Source organism: Sus scrofa, chromosome 7, assembly GCF_054392235.1.
Source record: "Sus scrofa isolate SSC_HxYL_T2T_F1_AM1 chromosome 7, Sscrofa_HxYL_maternal_Yorkshire_Landrace_v2.0, whole genome shotgun sequence".
NCBI classification, from domain to species: domain Eukaryota; kingdom Metazoa; phylum Chordata; class Mammalia; order Artiodactyla; family Suidae; genus Sus; species Sus scrofa.
Window position 1 is genome coordinate 102,352,457 of NC_139389.1, and position 18,247 is coordinate 102,370,703.

Here is an 18,247-nt window from a genome sequence, read left to right on the forward strand (position 1 = left end):
GGGGATCTGGGGTGGGTAAGGAAGACTCTGCAGCTCCCGGACTGTGTGAGCTGGGGGAGGGGGTTGGATCCCGGCCCTGCCTCTTTCCTTGGCCAGGCGTCTCCATGTCCTCGCTGAGCTCCGAGGGCGACTACGCCATCCCCCCAGACGCCTGCTCCCTGGACAGCGACTACTCAGAGCCTGAGCACAAACTACAGCGCACCTCGTCCTACTCCACCGATGGGCTGAGCCTGGGCGGGGTGAGCTGGGGGCAGGGCCGGGTGGGAGCTCACCTCCTGCACAAGAACACAGGTAGCAGCTGCATGAGATGGGGGGTCCCGGGATTAGTGAAGGGAGAGTGGGGGTCTGGGGGCTGCCACTGTTGATGGGAGGCCATGGGGAATGAGCTTGGAGTGTGCAGTTAGGGAGTCAGGCACACAGACCCCGTGGTGGAGGAAGGGGTGGGAGCTGATTTGTCCTTAGTATTCCGGAACTGGCCAGGTAGGTCCATGGGGCCCAGGAGTTTATACAAATTACCTCATTTTAGCTCCAAACTGACTCTGGAATGCCGAGAGCTAACAATACATTTATTGAATGCACTGCGCTCACAGCTTTGCACGCATTGTTACGTTTGTCCTCACAGTCCTCTCAGGCTTATGAGCCCAATTCATGGATGAGAAGCTAGAGGCTCAGAGACACGCTGTTATGCACCAAAGCTCGCAGTAAATTCAGATGGCTCATTCCCCAGCCTTCATGCCACAGCACATGCTGTCCTGCTTTCATCTCCCCACTTTACAGACCCTCTGCCCCAGCTTGGTTGATGTTCCCCTAATTTCTCTCCCTTCCCTGCTTCCTGGAATGGCCTTCTTCCTCCTCTGGGCTTGTCTTCGAAGGAAAGTCTGATTTCCTTCAAGGCCTGTTCTGGTCTGGCTCTTGGCCAGGCTCTCCCTCATGCAGCCCCTGATCTGCCACCTCCTTGTGGTCAGGTGCTGTCTCCTTCAACAGCAGAACCACCCATGCTTCGAGTCTTCTCTGCACCGTTAGCAGTGCACCATGCCCCCAAAACACACATAACAAATATGCAATAAATTTTTTTTTGTCTTTTTAGGGCCGCACCTGTGGCATATGGAGGTTCCCAGGCTAGGGGTCGAATTGGAGCTGTAGATGCTGGCCTACATCATAGCCACAGCAACGCCAGCCATGTCTGCAACCTACGCCACAGTTCACAGCAATGCCGGATCCTTAACCCACTGAGTAAGGCCAGGGATAGAACCTGCATCCTCATGGATAATAGGCAGATTTGTTTCCACTGCATCATGATGGGAAGTCCTCAATAGTTTTTTAAACTTGATGACAAAGCGTGACTCCACTGGGCCACATTGTCCTGTGTGATGTCCAGGAAGCCAGTGATTTTTCCCTTTCTTTTTTTTTTAATTTATTTTTTATTGTTATTTCCCCCAACACACTTTTTTTCCCCACTGTACAGCATGGGGTCCCAGTAACACATACATGTATACATAATTTTTTCTCCCATTGTTGTGCTGCGTTGCAAGTATCTAGACATAGTTCTCAGTGCGACACAGCAGGATCTCACTGTAAATCCATTCCATGAGCAATAGTTTGCATCCGTTTATCCTGATTTTCCCCCTTTCTGTCCCCTTCTCTTCCCCCTGCATCCTTCCACTGCTGCAGGAGTTACTGGAGAAGTCAGGCTACCTGCTGAAAATGGGGAGCCGGGTGAAGACGTGGAAGAGGCGCTGGTTTGTCCTGAGACAGGGACAGATCATGTACTACAAGTCTCCGGTGAGACCCTCCTTCCCTGGCACAGTAGTCACAAGGACCTCATCGCAGGCCCAGGACCAAGTGAGAAGGGCTAGAACCAGGGCAGAGGGCAAAGCTCTAGCAGGTGGCGAGAGGCAGCCTGGCCGAGCACCTGACGCTTTGAGCCACACACGGGACTGTGTGGCTGGTCACCGGGCCTCACAGTGATGGGCGCTGAGCAGTCAAGGGCCCTTGTAGACAAGTTGGCTTGGCACTTCCTTCTTCCTTCAGAAGCTGAGTTCTTATGCCTCGTCCTGTAAGTGAATTGTCCCCAGGCTGCCCTCACATCGTCTGGATTATTCTAATAGGCGAGCCCATTACTCCTTTCTACACTGTTTGGAATTAGAGAGCCTTGGATATTGGGACCTAGTTTGTCAGGACCTCCCTGCAGGACCAATGTTAAGAGATTTTTTTACCTTTTGTTTTTTTGCCTTTTTTTTTCCCCCTTATTTTTTTTTTTTTTTAGGGCCACACCTGCGGCACATGAAGGCTCCCAGGCTAGGGGTTGAATCAGAGCTTTAGCTGTTGGCCTAAGCCCCAGCCACAGCAATGCCAGATCCAAGCCACATCAGCAACCTACACCACCACTCATGGCAATGCCACATCTTTCACTCACTGAGTGAAGCTGGGAATCAAACCCCCACCCTCATGGATACTAGTCAAATTTGTTACTGCTGAGCCATGGTGGGAACTCCTAATGTTTTAAAAAAGGCAGAAAGGCCATGTCTCTTGTGCAATGCCAGTCAGTTATTAGTGGCTGTCTGAAACACTATGTTAAGGATTCTGGGTCTGCCTCACTCAGTGAGTACCATGCTCTGATTGATTAGTCATGCCTGCAGTGGTACTAGAAAGGGTAATAGTGATATATGTATGCCACCTGTTTGCCACACTCTTTGCCATCTTTTACAGGATGTAGTAGAAAGAATTTAGGGCTTTGTAGCTCCATAATAACCTGGCGACTCCTTACCCAGGATTTAAAGGCTCAATCTGTACTTTTTGAGGCCTGGGTCAGAGGGACCTGTGTCTGTCACCATTACTCCATTTAGTTAGAACCAGGAGCCAGAACAAGTTACCAATTATACCACAGTCCAGGAAAGCTTTCAACCTGGAATAAGATCTGAGGGGGAGGAGTTCTTGTCATAGTTCAGTGTTAATGAACCCAATTAGTATCCATGAGGAAGCGGTTCGATCCCTGGCCTTGCTCAGTGGGTTAAGGATCCGGTGTTGCCATGAGCTGTGATGTAGGTCAGAGACACGGCTCGGATCCCATGGTGTTGCTGTGGCTGTGGTGTAGGCTAGCAACTGTAGCTCCTATTTGCCCCCTAGCCTGGGAACGTCCATATGCCAAGTGTGGGGCCCTAAAAAGCAAAAAAAAAAAAAAAAAAAAAAGAGAGAGAGAAAGAAAGAAAAGCAAGAAAAGATCTGGGGGGAAATGGTGTGCTCTGGGAAGGCTCTAACCTCTTTCCTCCCCATTCCTTTCTCTGCAGAGTGACGTCATCCGGAAACCTCAAGGTCAAGTGGAACTGAACTCCCGTTGCCGAATTGTCCGAGGAGAGGGTGCACAGACATTCCAGGTGCGCATGTTCCTAGCAGCTGATATTGTACATAGAAGAGGTGTTGGGTTTGAATATGGCTCCACTGGATACCCAGATGGGGCCAAATGCTATCCTCCTTTGTAGGTATAGGGAAAGGAAAGGAGGCAGAATGTGCAAGGTGGAGAGAAGGTCAGAGAAAAAGATGAGGAGGAGGAGAGGAGGGAGAGAGTATCAGGCTGGAAAGAAGGAAGGAAGGACTGATGGGTCAGAGATCTGTGCCACCTCAGAGCCAGGTCCCTCTTATTCCACCCTTCTGTCTCCTCGGCCCTCAACCCCCGCCTCCTTCCCCAGCTCATCTCTGAGAAGAAAACCTATTACCTGACGGCTGATTCACCCAGCCTGCTGGAGGAGTGGATCCGAGTCCTGCAGAGCCTGCTGAAGGTCCAGACCATTGGGCCTCCAGCCCTGCCACAGGGTGGCACCAAGCCCACTGTGAAGGGCTGGCTGACCAAGGTACAAGGGGCGGGGTCAGCGGATGGGGAATGGGGACCTCCTGAGAGTCAAGGGGGCCAGGAGTGAGTGCCAGGGGGTGGTGGGGCCCCTCCCAACACACGGCTCCTTTCTCTAAGAAGTTCCCCACACTGATTGGCTGTGGTCTGAACCACACAAGGTGAGGGTGAATGGAGTTCCCGTCGTGGTGCAGTGGTTAACGAATCCGACTAGGAACCATGAGGTTGCGGGTTCGATCCCTGGCCTTGCTCAGTGGGTTAAGGATCTAGCGTTGCCGTGAGCTGTGGTGTAGATTGCAGACGCTGCTCAGATCCCGAGTTGCCGTGGCTCTGGCATAGGCCGGTGGCTACAACTCTGATTGGACCCCTAGCCTGGGAACCTCCATATGCCATGGGAGCGGCCCTAGAAAAGACAAAAAAAAAAAAAAGTGAGGGTGAATGACTCTCTAGAAAAATAGGGATCGGGGTTGTTAGAACAAGAGCTTTTCTCAAGACAGAGGAGGGAAATGCATATCTTAGACCCATTTTGAAGTCATTAGGAGGTGCCCCCCCGCCCCCGGTCTGGTACCCACCACGCCTCATATGACTAGTGGGAAACTCATCTCCGCAAGGCAGGTGTGGCCAAAGACATGTCATCTCAGGCTGCCCTTAAAGACATTTTCGTTGGGGGCCTTCTGGTTGTGAGGAGTGGAGAAGCACCTGTTAATCCCATTCTTGGGAGGTTAATGAGGAAGCACATTAACTGGGCCAGGACGCTGTCAGGAATGATGCGTGAGCAAGCTCAGTGCTGTGGGCTCTCCCTCTGCCTCTACCTCCCCGTTCAGCCCATGTTCATGGCCATTTCCTGTGCTCATGAGAGGTGGTTACACTTGCCTGAAGGCTTTAGCCGGCTATGGCCCTTCCCTCCCGACTCCAGCCTCTGCTGACGAGCCAGTTCTTCTTGTGGTCATGTTCCCGGGACGAGCATCTGGTTGGCCTGATTGATCTCTTTTTTTTTTTTAATTAATTAATTAATTTATTTATTTTTGTCTTTTTGTAGCTATTTCTTGGGCTGCTCCCGTGGCATATGGAGGTTCCCAGGCTAGGGGTCTAATCGGAGCTGTAGCCACCGGCCTACGCCAGAGCCACAGCAACGCGAGATCCGAGCCGCGTCTGTAACCTACACCACAGCTCACGGCAAAGCCGGATCGTTAACCCGCTGAGCAAGGGCAGGGACCGAACCCGCAACCTCATGGTTCCTAGTCAGATTCGTTAACCACTGCGCCACGACGGGAACTCCCTGATTGATCTTTTAATGGCAGGTCACATGAGGACCCATGAGGTGTCCTGTAGTACATACCACGGATGCGCCCTGTGAAACAGCTAGTTCCATTAGTAGGGAGCCTGGGTGGCATCTGAGTTTGGCCTGGGATTGACCTAAAGATCTGAGTTGGACCAGGGCTGGGGGGTTTTTTTGTTTGTTTGTTTTTTGTTTTCATTTTGGCCACCCTGTGGCAATATGGAGCTCCCAGGCCAGGGATCAGTTCCAAGACCTAAGCCGCAGTTGCAGCAATGCCAGATCCTTAACCCACTCTGCCAGGCTGGGGATTGAACCTGCATCCTGGTGCTCCACAGTGGGAGCTCTTGGACCAGAGGTTTTGAGATTAGTCTCCATGTGGCTTCTCTTTGCCAGCCCTGGATTTCATAATGCCGGTTCATTTCTGGCTTACAGGTCAAGCATGGGCATTCCAAGCTGGTCTGGTGTGCTCTTATCGGAAGAACCTTCTACTACTATCGAAGCCATGAGGACAAGGTACCAGCCTCCTGGCAGCTTCCCAATCCCTGTGGTTCCATGTCCTGATGGAAGGCCCCAGTTTTACCCTCTTTCTCATCCAATCCCACAACAAGCCCCAAGCCGGCTGGCCAGATGCCTCTAGAGTGTGTGACCAGTGTGCATGGCCCATGGATTCTGCTTGGGGTCAACCTGTGCTCCCCCAAGCCCGCCTCAGCCAGGGATTTCCCCTCCCCATCCTGACATCCACCCACATCCAAGTTCCCAGCCCTGCGAGGCCCGAGGGTTCAGGGAAAGCAGACTCCTCTGTTCCCCACTGGACCCCCATTCACAGAAGGCTCACATCCACAGCGACCCCTGGGCCGGCTGCCTGTGCGGGACGCGTGCATAGAGGAAGTAGATCGATCCTGTGACTCAGACGAGGACTATGAGGCCGGAGGAACCGGGCGGTTGCGTTCCTCCCACTGCACCCTGGTGATCCATCCCCCAGAGCACAGCCCCACCTACCTCCTCATTGGCACCAAGCATGAAAAGGTGAGAGACAGGGCTGGGCCTCCCTCCTTGGCCAAGCTTGGACCTCTGATTCTCATTTTTCCTTTCTCTTCCCCGAGTTTCCCCAGATTCACATTTATTGCCCTCCTGGACATTTTGGCAACTAGGAGTATTTCCTTATTGGGAATATTCCTTGTATTGAATTCATTCCCAGTGACCAGCATCTCTTCAGCGGGGCCATGAGCTAGAAGGACCACAGTCTTTCCTCTGAGAGACTGGTGACTTTGACCTGTGCCAACCAAACAGGCTGAACCTGACCCTGGGCTTGACCCCTTCAGAGAAGCTCCCTTGGGGCTCTTGCCTCCAAGCTGGTCTGGTGTGCTCTTGTTGCCTCCCCTCTTCCCCAGCCCTTCCCCATCAGATGGCTTTCCATCCTCTTCCAGGATACATGGCTTTACCACCTCACAGTGGCTGCAGGTGGCAGCAGTGCAAAGGTGGGCACGGCTTATGAGCAGCTCATTGGAAAGCTGATGGATGGTGAGGGAGACCCAGGTAAGCCAAAGGGAGCCCTCACTGCTGGGAGGGAGGCTGGTGGCTGGGTAATTGTTGGTCAAGGACCCAAGGAAAGCACTGCTGTACCCTGAAGCTCTTTTCAAACCATCTAAGCCACAGAAGGGCCTTCCCATCCCAAGCTCCAGGAACCCCGTTTCTGGTGAGGCTACTGAGGAGACCACTCTGCCTCTGGAGGAGTTGTGTGGGGAGCAGGCTTTCCAGTGACGTGGGTCAATGTTTTGCTTTATTCATTGCAACTTTGCTGGCCAGGCAGAGGGTTGAGGAAAGAAGGTGGCTGGTTAGTCTATAGTTAGAGTTTCTTAATAAACGAAGCCTAAATTGAGATCAGGCTATCCCAAGCCTGGGGCATTTGGAGGTCTTTATTTTGCTACTGATCCTCAAGACCCTGAAGATCTGAGGTCTCCCACCACACACACTGCTTTACTGCTGCTCCAGGGCTTGTTTATTCCAGGCTGATATACGCTCCTCTACCCAGACCTGATGCTGCAGGGAGGGGACCATCCCTGTGCACACACACTTGCGCTCAGGTGCCCACACCTTGCACACTCACCACTACTGCAGCCCCATAAGCAGAGCAGTGGCCACCTATCTGTAAGCCACACTGCAGGTGTGCTGAATGAATGCAGGGCACTACACCCTACATCCTATGGATACACACCCAGCACAGCCCGAGTGTCCAGACAGTGAACCCCCATCTTCCCCCAGATCAAAGTGGGGGTGGGGCGGGAGGCGAGTTCCCTCCTGGGTGGTAACTGCTGCTGCGCTCTGGTGCTCTGTGCAGACTCCCCTCTCTGGAGGCACCCCATGCTGTGCTACAGCAAAGACGGCCTGTACACCTCCCTCACCACGCTGCCCTCCGAGGCCCTGCAGACGGAGGCTCTCAAGCTCTTCAAGGTAAAGTGGGAGCAAAGCCCAGCCCACGGGCTGGCAGCGGCGCCCTCACCCTGTGCCTCGGTTCTTCCTGGAGCAGTTCTGCTCACCATGGTGATGCTGGGGTGGAGGAGGCTCGTGCAGTTAGGGGCTAGTTCATGGAGGGATCTGATCGTTCATGGAGGGATATGAAGGGAAAGACAGCCCCTCAGGGTTCCCACCGCTTCCTTTGTGGCCATGAGGCTGGAAGCTCCGGGCCTTCATTCATAAGCCCTAGGGAAGCGCCAGTGACATGAGGAGCACCCCCCCCCCCAATAGTGAACAGCAGGAAAGGGCAGGTTTATGTTCCTTGTGGATCTGAGAGAGTCTGACCTATTTTAGAATGCTCTTTGTTCCCCTCTGAATATTCTGTCTTAAAAAACAAATGAATATGTCTTGCTTACGTAATGGAAACATTTAAAGAAGGAAAGATTTAGACCTCCCTTGTGGCACAGCTGGTTAAGGATCCAGTGTTATCACTGCAGTGGCTCAGGTAGCTGCTGTGCTCAGGTTCGATCCCTGGCGGGAGATTCCACATACTGCAAGTAACCAAAAAAAAAAAAAAACACCCTAAAAACAGGAGTTCCCACTGTAGTTCAGTGGTAACAGACCCAACTAGTATCTATCAGGACTTGGGTTTGATCCTTGGCCTCACTTAGCAGGCTAAGGATCTGGCATTGCCGTGAACTGTGGTGTAGGTCTTAGGCATGGCTCAGATCTGGCATTGCTGTGGTTGTGCTGTAGGCTGGCAGCTGCAGCTCCAATTTGACCCCTAGCCCGGGAACCTCCACAGGTGTGGCCCTAAAAAGAAAAAACGAGTAACAAATAATGAAGGAAGGATTCTGTCCCAAAGTAGCTTTCTCAGCAAGCGTAGATGCTCTTGAGCAGTAACAATGCCCCCTCCTAGAAGGGGCTGTCTGCAGTGAACTGCCCCAGGGGGATGGTCCAGCCTCTGCCCATCACAGGGGGTGATAATCAAGGGACTCTTGGGCTACCCATGCCCACCGCCTTTTCCCTGCAGTCCTGCCAGCTGTTCATCAACGTGCCCGTGGAGGCCGCCTCAGTGGACTACCATGTGTCCCTGGCACAGACAGCACTGCAGGTCTGCCTGGTTCACCCTGAGCTGCAGAGCGAGATCTACTGCCAGCTCATGAAGCAGACTAGCTGCCGCCCGCCACAGAAGTACTCCCTTGTGCAGGTGGGCACCCCTGGGGTGGAACAGCCCACTGGTCAGGGCTACCCAGGGGTGGGAAAGACGGAAGGTATTCCCTGAGCCTGGCAGCCATTGGGCAGCCTCAGTGCTCAAAGCTGCCTGGAGGAATTCCCACTGTGGTGCGGCAGAAACGAATCTGATTAGGAACCATGAGGTGGCGAGTTCAATCCCTGGCCTTACTCAGTGGGTTGAGGATCCGGCGTTGCCGTGAGCTGTGGTGTAGGTCGCAGACACGGCTCAGTTCTGGCGTGGCTGTGGTGCAGGCTGGTGGCTACAGCTCTAATTAGACCCCTGGCCCGGGAACCTCCATATGCTGCAAGTGCAGCCCTTAAAACGACAACAAAAAAGCTGCCTGCGGCCCTTTGCCCTCTCTGTGCCCCTCCTGAATCTGCGCACAGATTGTGGGATGGCGGTTCTGGACAAGTTGGCCATCCTGGTGCCCGCAGAAGGTTGGGGGCTGTGGTTTGGAGGGACTGGGATGGCAGTGATGCTGCAGACCCAGCACTCACCCCACCCTGCCTTCTCCTCCGCTGGCAGTGCTGGCAGCTCCTGGCTCTGTGCGCCCCGCTTTTCCTGCCTCAGCACCACTTCCTCTGGTACGTCAAACAGCAGCTCCAACGCCATGCAGACCCCAGGTGAGTCAGCGTCATTCCCTCTGCCACTCCGGCACCACCGACCAGCGAGACGGAGGGGACACAGGAGAGACTAGGATGGATCAGCTCGCCCCTGCCCTCTGAGCTCTGCACAGGGAGACTTTGCCCACCACCGTGTACACAGATGAGCGTGTGGAGACCTGGGCACGCCTGGGCTCCTCTGCACACCAGTCCACTTGTGCATGGATGCTTTGCGGGGGCTCTCATGTGAAGCTGCGGCGCCTCCAAATCATCCCTAGATTTTCCTTCGCTGTTACCATGTTTTCTGGCCTTTAGAGAAAATGTCCTTGCCAGCCACCTGCAGCAAATAGGTCCCGAGTGACAAACGCTCAGACAGTCTTTGGGGCTCTTATCACAGCCTGCCCGGCTACAGGTTTGGTCCTGCAGGTGACCGTGAGGTAGGGAGCCAGAGTGTCGAGGTGGCAAGAACAGGCACATTCCCTGGTGTTCTCTTCTTCCTTTGCCTGTCTTTTTAGAAATGAAACTGGCCAGTACGCCACTTACTGCCAGCGGGCCGTGGAGCGGACGCTGCAGACCGGGGAGCGGGAGGCCAGGCCGTCACGCATGGAGGTGGTGTCCATCCTGCTGAGGAACCCTTTCCACCACTCCTTGCCCTTCAGCATCCCCGTGCACTTCGCCAACGGGACATACCAGGTGATGAGGCCGCTGTGCTCACTGTCCCGAGTCTCTCGTGTCATCCTTCCAGTGGGCCGGTGGGTGCTGAGCCTCCTCAGGCCCAGCAGTTCTTTTTTTCTTTTCTTTTCTTTCTTTTTTTTTTTTGCCATTTCTTGGGCCGCTCCCGCAGCATGTGGAGGTTCCCAGGCCAGGGGTCCAATAAGAGCCACAGCCGCCGGCCTATGCCAGAGCCACAGCAATGCGGGATCCGAGCTGTGTCTGCGACCTACACCACAGCTCATGGCAACACCAGATCCTTAACCCACTGATCAAGGCCAGGGATCGAACCCGCAACCTCATGGTTCCTAGACGGATTCGTTAACTACTGCGCCACGACGGGAACTCCAGGCCTAGCAGTTCTTAACCAGGCACATTGGGCAAGGACAGGCCTGGGGTTTGGGGGAGTGATTGGGGCTGTTGATGCCAGTGTGGAGGGAGAAAGGAGCTTGAATCACAAAAGTGCTTCACAGAGTTCCTATTGTGGCTCGTTGGGTTAAGAACCCAACATAGTGTCTGTGAGGATGCGGGTTCCATCCCTGGCCTCCCTCAGTGGGCTAAGGATCCTGCATTTCTGCAAACTGTAGCATAGGTCGAAGATGCAGCTTGGATCCTGCGTTGCCATGGCTGTGGCATAGGCTGGCAACTGTAGCTCTGATTGCACCCCTAGCCTGGGAACCTCCATATGCTGCTGGTGCAGCCCTAAAACAAACAAACGTAAAAACAGAAGTGCTTCCTGGTTTGAAGCCTTGGAAGTGGATCTTTTGAACCCACTACATGAACAGGGAAGCTGAGACACTGACCATGAAAGTGGCATGAGACGGGGCCTCCAAAAGAGAGACAGTAGAGTTCCCTGCTGGCTAAGCGGGTGAAGGGTCAGCACTGTCCTTGCTGTGGCTTGGGTCACTGCTATGGTGAGAATTCAGTCCCTGGCCTGGGAACTTCCATGGGGTAAAGGCTCAGCCAAAAAGAAAAAAAAAAGGAGAGTTCCCATCGTGGCTCAGTGGTTAATAAATCCAACTAGGAACCATGAGGTTGCAGGTTTGATCCCTGGCCTTGCTCAGTGGGTTGGGGACCCGGCATTGCCGTGAGCTGTGGTATAGGTTGCAGACGTGGCTCGGATCCCACTTTGCTGTGGCTCTGGCGTAGGCCGAGGCTACAGCTCCGATTAGACCCCTAGCCTGGGAACCTCCATATGCCATAGGAAGCGGCCCCAGAAAAAGCAGGGCGGGGAGGGGGAGAAAAAAAGAGCGACAGGAAAGGAGGAACAGAGCTTACGTGGGACTGCAGTTCACTGTGGGCAGGTTTCTCCCTTAAGCACGGACCCTCTGTGCCTGGAAACCAGCTTCCCTTGGCCTTTGCGTTCCCTTTGCTTCTTTCAGCCAAGCCTTCCCACCTCCTGGACTCCCCACTGCCCCCCCCCCCCGAGCCCCACTCAGGACGTTCCCTCTCCCGGCAGGTGGTGGGTTTTGACGGCTCGTCCACAGTGGATGAGTTCCTCCAGCGGCTGAACCAGGAGGCGGGCATGAGGACGTCGTCCCACTCCGGCTTTGCCCTCTTCACAGATGACCCTTCCGGCCGGGACCTGGAACACTGCCTGCAGGGGAGCGTCAAGGTGATGGCCTCCCCCGTAAGCCAGCTGAGCCCCTCCGGAGCCAGCTTGAGGGGTCAGGATTCTGTGTCGGGAGGAAGCCCCCCCCCCTGCTGGGTGCCTGACCAGCCCCAGCCAGTTCGGGGCTGAGCCCGAGGCATTCCCCAGGCCAGCGTTTCTGGGCCATCCTGCAGTGTGTCCCATCAGGCAGAGAAAAGGTGCTGTGCCCTTGGTGCCAAAGAGATCTCTACATCCCTCGCTCCCTGGAGGGGCTGTCCAGCTTCAGGGGAAACACCGCTTCTCAGATCAGTGTAGGAAGGACAGGGAGGCCCCCCGCAGCAGCAGCCCCACCCACGCACAGCCTGCTGCCAGTTTCGTACATACACGCTTAGATGGCCAGCGCTGCCTGCACCAGGGGAGGTGGGGCTGCACACTGGCACCTCCTTCTTACCCCGTCTCCCAGGGCCTGTGCTGCGCTTACAGGTCCAACCGTACTTTTTTTATTATTATCATTATTTTGGTCTTTTTAGAGCCGCACCCACAGCATATGGAGGTTCCCAGGCTAGGGGTCAAATCAGAGCTACAGCTGCCAGCCTACACCACAGCCACAGCAACACGGGATCCGAGCTGCATCTGTGACCTACACCACAGCTCACAGCAACGCCGGATCCTTAACCCACTGAGTGAGGCCGGGGATTGAACCTGCACCTCATGGATTTGTTAACCACTGAGCCACTGCGGGAACTCCAAGTCCAACTGTACTTTAAAGAGGTAGATCCTTATGGTACTTGTGTGAGTAAAGGCCCTAGAGTGAGATTCGAGCCCTGTATTGTCCTAGGGTCTGGGGTCAGAGCCGTGGGGCATGCTGGGTGTTTATGGGAATGAGGATGAGTGTTTGGGCTCCAGCATCTCCTTTTTTTATGGTAACAGGGCAAAGGCTTCTACCCTCTTTTACTGTTGCTTGGAAAAACTGCGCCATGGACCTTCCTTCTAAATGCCCAGGCATCTGTAAGGTTCTGTCACAGAGTAGGCCCCCTGGTATACTTGCTGAAGAGAATGGAGTCAGTGGAAGGGAAGTGGAGCCAGTGACAAGAGGTTGTGGTTTTTGACTGGGGCCTGTCTAGCCTCCGGGAGGCCCCCTCAGATGTCAAGGCAGCGGGGGCAGCGTTCTGAGGTTTGCTGCTCACGCCACGCCCAGAGCTGCACCTGTGTCTGTGCAGGAGTGGCAGGCGCCCTGAGTCCTGGGAGCATGAGGCCGGCAGGTCAGCCTCCTGAAGGAGGGCAGTCAGCCAGCTCTGCCCCCTGCTCTGCCCTGACTTATTTATTCCCCAAATCGGGAGCTTTTCTGACTTTTCTCTTTGCCTCTTCCAGATCTGCGATGCCATCTCCAAGTGGGAGCAAGCCCTGAAGGAGCTGCACTCTGGAAAGTCTGAGGGTGGCTCACGTGTCGTGAAGCTGATATATAAGAACAGGTCCTGAGCACCCCTGGAGGCGGGGGACCAAGCAGGATGGCTGCCACTGGGGTGCAGTCTTCAATTCCCCAACTGGAGGCCCGGCCTGCACAGGCAGGGAGCCCACACGTACAACAATGCGTGGTGGTCATCAGCTGGGGCCCAGGCTGGCTCTGCTGGTCTCTGTGAGGCCATGGGAAGCTCAGGCTTTCAGTCCCTGAACTAGGTCTGCATACTCACACATCACATGTCCATGTGCACACATGTGCACACACACCTGCCCCACCAAACAGACCAAATGCGTTACATGAGGAGAATGAGATTTTGTCTGAGCACTAGATTTTTAAGGCTAAAGAATAAATCGCTCCTATACCAGTTCCAGGAAATACAGGAGATACCCTGATTTATATCAATTTGAGTAAGAAAATTCCATCCCAGATATGTCTCCAGGCAAATAAATTCTCTTGGAATCTTAACTCATCCAGTTCCCTAATAAGCTATGATGCTAGGTACCAGATTCCCCTCATTAAATCCAGTAAGTCTGATGGTGAATTCAGAGTTAACAACTAGGAGTTCCCATGGTTGCCCAGCGGCTAACCAATCCGACTAGTATCTATGAGAATGTGGGTTCAATCCCTGGCGTTGCTCAGTGGGTTAAGTGTCTGGCGTTGCTGTGCCATAGGCTGGCAGCTTCAGCTCTGATTGAACCCCTAGCCTGGGAACTTCCACAGGCCACAAGTGTGGCCCTAAAAAGACAAAAAAAACCAAGGAAAGTCTGAGACTAAATGTCTTGTGGGATCCCAGATGGCATTCCAGAACAGAAAAAGAATATCAGGCAAAATAAAAGAAAATCCTAATGAAATATGGGCTTCAGTTTAAAAAAAAAAAAAAAAAGTGAACAGCTACTGTTGCTGTGACATCTGATAGCCCTGTTATCTCCTCTGGTTATACTTGGTTAAATTTTTCTGGAGACAGTGGAACATAGGCTCACAAATGGTGTAAAAAGAAGAGTTTCTTTCTTTGGAAATCAGGGTAAACAGATGCAGAGACAGCCTCGTCCACTGGGACCCCAGCTAAGTGCTGGCTCCTCCTTCTCTCCCCTGTAGGCTGTACTTTCGGAGTCAAGTCAAAGGGGAGACAGAGCGAGAGCGGCTGCTGCTGGCCTCCCAGGCTAGCGGAGAGATAGTGGCGGGGAGGTTTCCTGTCAACAAGGAACTGGCTCTGGAGATGGCTGCCCTGATGGCCCAGGTAAGGTTCTGATTGGGTATCAGGAGGGTCAGGAGGCCGTCTTGGACCCCCAGATGGAATGTATCACACAGGCGGGAAGAGGAGATTCTGCGGATCCTGAGGTGCCAGAGAGGTGGCCTCACGGACCCCTCACCCAGCAGAGCGCCTCACAGCAGATACAGGCTACATGCAGAACTCTGGGCGCGGAATCCCGGGGCCTAGGTTTGAATCAAAGCCACCTTCCTGCCATGAGATCTTAGCCAAGTCACTTTACTTGTCTATGCTTTAGTTCCCTTTTTTGTATACTGAAAGAAAAAATACATCCTGCCTGCCCTTACAGAGTTGTACTCAGTATGATTCTTAGGTAACGTGTGTCCCATGGTGTATGTGGTAAAATGTGTACTTAATCTGTCAAACACTGTGATGCGAACTAGGAAAAGAAACACATTCAGACTTTTCCTCTTCTTCCCATTCCCTTTAGAAGGCCGTCTTGCTGAAGTTACCTGGGATATCGTTATGGTTTCTATAAGAAAGATTCTGGGAGTTCCCATTGTGCCGTAGGTGCAGTACTAAAAAGACGTGCACGCGCATGCACACACACATACACACGAGTCTGGATCTACATGCTCAAGAGGAAGGGGAAATAATAATAGTTGATTTTTTCTTTTTTTTTGTCTTTCTGTGATTTCTAGGGCCGCTCCCGCCGCATATGGGGGTTCCCAGGCTAGGGGTCCAATCGGAGCTGTAGCCACCGGCCTACGCCAGAGCCACAGCAACTCGGGATCTGAGCCTCGTCTGCAACCTACACCACAGCTCATGGCAAAGCCGGATCGTTAACCCACTGAGCAAGGGCAGGGACCGAACCCGCAACCTCATGGTTCCTAGTCGGATTCGTTAACCACTGCGCCACGACGGGAACTCCTGAATACATTATAGAGGGTCCTATGCTAAACTTTTTCTAAGCACTGCTCTATTTAATTCTCATCCCCTAATAGATGAGGAAATTGAAGCTCACAGAGGTTAACCTGATCAGGGTTACAAAGCTGGTAAATGGCAACTGTCTGACGCCAGTGTTTGGAACACTCTGCTGTATCTGTAGCATTTTCCATCCTGTATCCCATACTTTTGGATTGGAAGCCAGAATTTCTACATTGTTTTCCTTTGTCTGCTGCTAATTAACCATGTTTTAGGATAGGGCACTTAACCTCAACTGCAAGACGAAAGTTAATTTGGACAGTGTCTGACATTCTAAGACCCTAAGGTGGTTTCTCTAGTGTTCGGGAAGCTTGAGCTAAAAGGGCTGTCTGTTCACAAGAAGTGTTTTTCACATCCATTCACACCTCACCAATAAAGGAATGAAAAAATGGTTTATTTCACCTTCCCCACCCCATTCATGTCCAGATTCCTGACTTGACCCTCCATGTGCTTCTGCCACAGGTAGAGTATGGGGACTTGGAGAGGCCCGTCCTGCCAGGCCCTGGGGTCACACCCCCTGCCAAGGCTCAGCATCTTCTACAGCAGGTCCTAGATAGGTTCTACCCAAGGCGCTACAGACACGGGGCCCCCCCTGAACAGCTGAGGTAGGCTGCAAGGTCTTGTGGGGAGGCGTGGGCTGCAGACCTGGGGAAAAGTCAGAGCTGTGACAAAAACATGACATTTCTCTCCATCTGTTCAAACCAGGCACCTGGCAGATCAGCTGACCACAAAGTGGGCAGCCCTGCAAGGCTGCTCCTCTTCTGAATGCGTCCGCATCTACCTGACAGTGGCCCGGAAATGGCCCTTCTTTGGTGCTAAGCTCTTTGCTGCTCAGGTAAGTGTGAGTGACCTCCAGTGGAAGGAGTGGTTTCCACCCTTTTGGGAATTCCCTGGGTTTCTCCTGGAGCTGCTGTCACCTTTGAGCTGGTTGTCTGTGGCACCCGCCCTGCATACTAGCAACCACCAGGGGTCGCTGTCTCGCCACCCATTTCTTGCCTACGCTAGACTTCTCTGGTCCACAGCAGTTGTGTGTGATTCATTGCTTTGGAGCCAGGATTAACTTTCTTTTATTCACTTCTTTCCCAATCCTAGCCCTGAAAAGACAGGATCAACTAAGTTTCAACAGGTTTCAGACTTGATATGATGTCCCTTTCAAGAATGCTTTTATTTTAAAAGAAGTTTGAAAGATAGACTAATGTATAATCTAAACAGATACATCTCTGCAGGCCTGGCGTGGCCACAGGGAGATCTAACTACTCAGGCAACTGTTTGTTTCTCCTGTGTGAAGGCCAGTTGGCCAAGAGTAATTTCAGTTGGAACTTCTCTTCACTGGGTATCTGGGGTGCATGAACTTTGTGCACCCCAGTATCCTGTCCTTGAAGCTGGACCATGATCCTGTTCACGGTGGGTACAGATGAGACGGTGGACGTTCACTCGTTCTTTTGACAAAGAACTGTTGAGCCCCTACTGTGTGTCAAGGATTGTGCTGGTTGTTTGAGGTTACAGGAGGTGAGCAAAGGAAACAGAGTCCTTGGCTTCATGGAGCTTCCCACCTGGTGGGGGGTGTGCACGTCAATCAAATAATCACACATTCTCTCTCTCTGAATATGTTTATAATGTTTTTGCAGGATGTCACAAGTGCCATGAAAGGAAAGTCCAGGGGTGTTAGGCATATAACATGGGGACCCACTTAGTCTGGGAGGTTGGGAAAAGCTCCTGAAAAAAGGAACAGGTCTATCTCTCCCCTCAGCCATTTGGCCAGGAAATCTAGATTGCCGACTGCAGCCCAAGCAGTGAAAATGAGTCATTCTAGGAATTGTCCACCGGATAGTCACTTTTCTCCCTGGCAGGGCCTAAAGCCCTAAGGTTGCATTATTTTCCTAATTTTTTTTCACAGTCCCTAGGAAATTGGTGGAAGCAGGTGCACCTGCACTGGGAGAGACTGTGGGTGGGAAGCGGTCAGTCTCTGAGAGCCAGAAGAAAACAGCCGGTTCTCCACGCCCCTGACAGAGCAGCCAGGGCTGGCCTTGGTCCTGCAGCAGGAACAAAGTGTAGTGTGTTGTTATACTGTGGCAGGATGGGCTAGAGGTACGGCAAGGAAGTGGTACTCTGCCCACTCGGGGTAGTTAGTAGGTGGCCAGAGCCCCAAGCCAGATGCCTCCCGCCACGGGCAGCCCCTTTACTCTGGCATGCTGTAAAAATACCATATTCTGTGTTTTCCAAAAGGAGGAAAAAGATGGGCATCACAGCCTAGCAGATCCCTGGATGTGCCTTCTCTTTCAGAAAGCTCTCATGGTTCTGAATCTCTAGCGGTGGCTCTGTCTGATGGCATTTTCTATTTCCCCAGCCTGCAGAGCTGTCTTCCAAGGAGAATGCTCCAGTGTGGATTGCTGTGAACGAGGATGGTGTCAGCATCCTGGACCACAACACGATGGTACGGGAGGGTGGGGGCTGGCTCCCAGACCCCCAAATAGTACCTTTGCCTCTCCTCTCTGGACTCAAAGGCCTGGCTAAGTGACTGTTGCTCTTGCCCCCACCGCCCAAGTGCTGGTGTCCTCACAGCTTGTAGACATTTAAGGTGTGGCTCTTCAAAGTGTGGCCACTTCAGAGTTCTCCCTGCCTGGTCTGAAAGAGACCGGGCCTGCTGGCTCCTAGCTCGGGAGGCACGTGGAAAGTTTCCCCAGAACAAACTGGCTCTTTCCCCACAGCAAGTGCACGTGACTTATCCCTATGCTTCGGTGATGACTTTTGGCGGCTACCGGGATGACTTCATGCTTGTGATTAGATCCATTCCAGACCAGGGCTCTGGAAGAAGCCACATTGAGAAGCTGATCTTCCGAATGGCTGCTCCCAAGGTGGGTCTGATCTGGTCTGAG

At 53.1% G+C, this 18,247-nt stretch overlaps 1 protein-coding gene across 4 annotated transcripts in view; it reads left to right on the forward strand.

The window, feature by feature from the left end:
- Positions 1-18,247, forward strand: part of PLEKHH1 (pleckstrin homology, MyTH4 and FERM domain containing H1) — a 61,144-nt gene that overhangs the window by 39,822 nt on the left and 3,075 nt on the right. For 3 of the 4 annotated variants that reach the window (XM_084969534.1, XM_084969535.1, XM_084969536.1), the window contains exons 11-28: positions 97-239; positions 1,672-1,782; positions 3,288-3,374; positions 3,687-3,848; positions 5,556-5,636; positions 5,967-6,149; positions 6,551-6,659; positions 7,462-7,574; positions 8,611-8,787; positions 9,340-9,437; positions 9,932-10,109; positions 11,587-11,742; positions 13,090-13,190; positions 14,276-14,417; positions 15,834-15,976; positions 16,077-16,206; positions 17,719-17,805; positions 18,080-18,226. In XM_084969534.1, coding sequence (XP_084825660.1) covers positions 97-239; positions 1,672-1,782; positions 3,288-3,374; positions 3,687-3,848; positions 5,556-5,636; positions 5,967-6,149; positions 6,551-6,659; positions 7,462-7,574; positions 8,611-8,787; positions 9,340-9,437; positions 9,932-10,109; positions 11,587-11,742; positions 13,090-13,190; positions 14,276-14,417; positions 15,834-15,976; positions 16,077-16,206; positions 17,719-17,805; positions 18,080-18,226 — 2,348 coding nt within the window. Of the gene's footprint in view, positions 1-96; positions 240-1,671; positions 1,783-3,287; positions 3,375-3,686; positions 3,849-5,555; positions 5,637-5,966; positions 6,150-6,550; positions 6,660-7,461; positions 7,575-8,610; positions 8,788-9,339; positions 9,438-9,931; positions 10,346-11,219; positions 11,743-13,089; positions 13,191-14,275; positions 14,418-15,833; positions 15,977-16,076; positions 16,207-17,718; positions 17,806-18,079; positions 18,227-18,247 lie in introns of those variants that run through there. The other variant, XR_014811012.1, reaches the window with a different exon arrangement.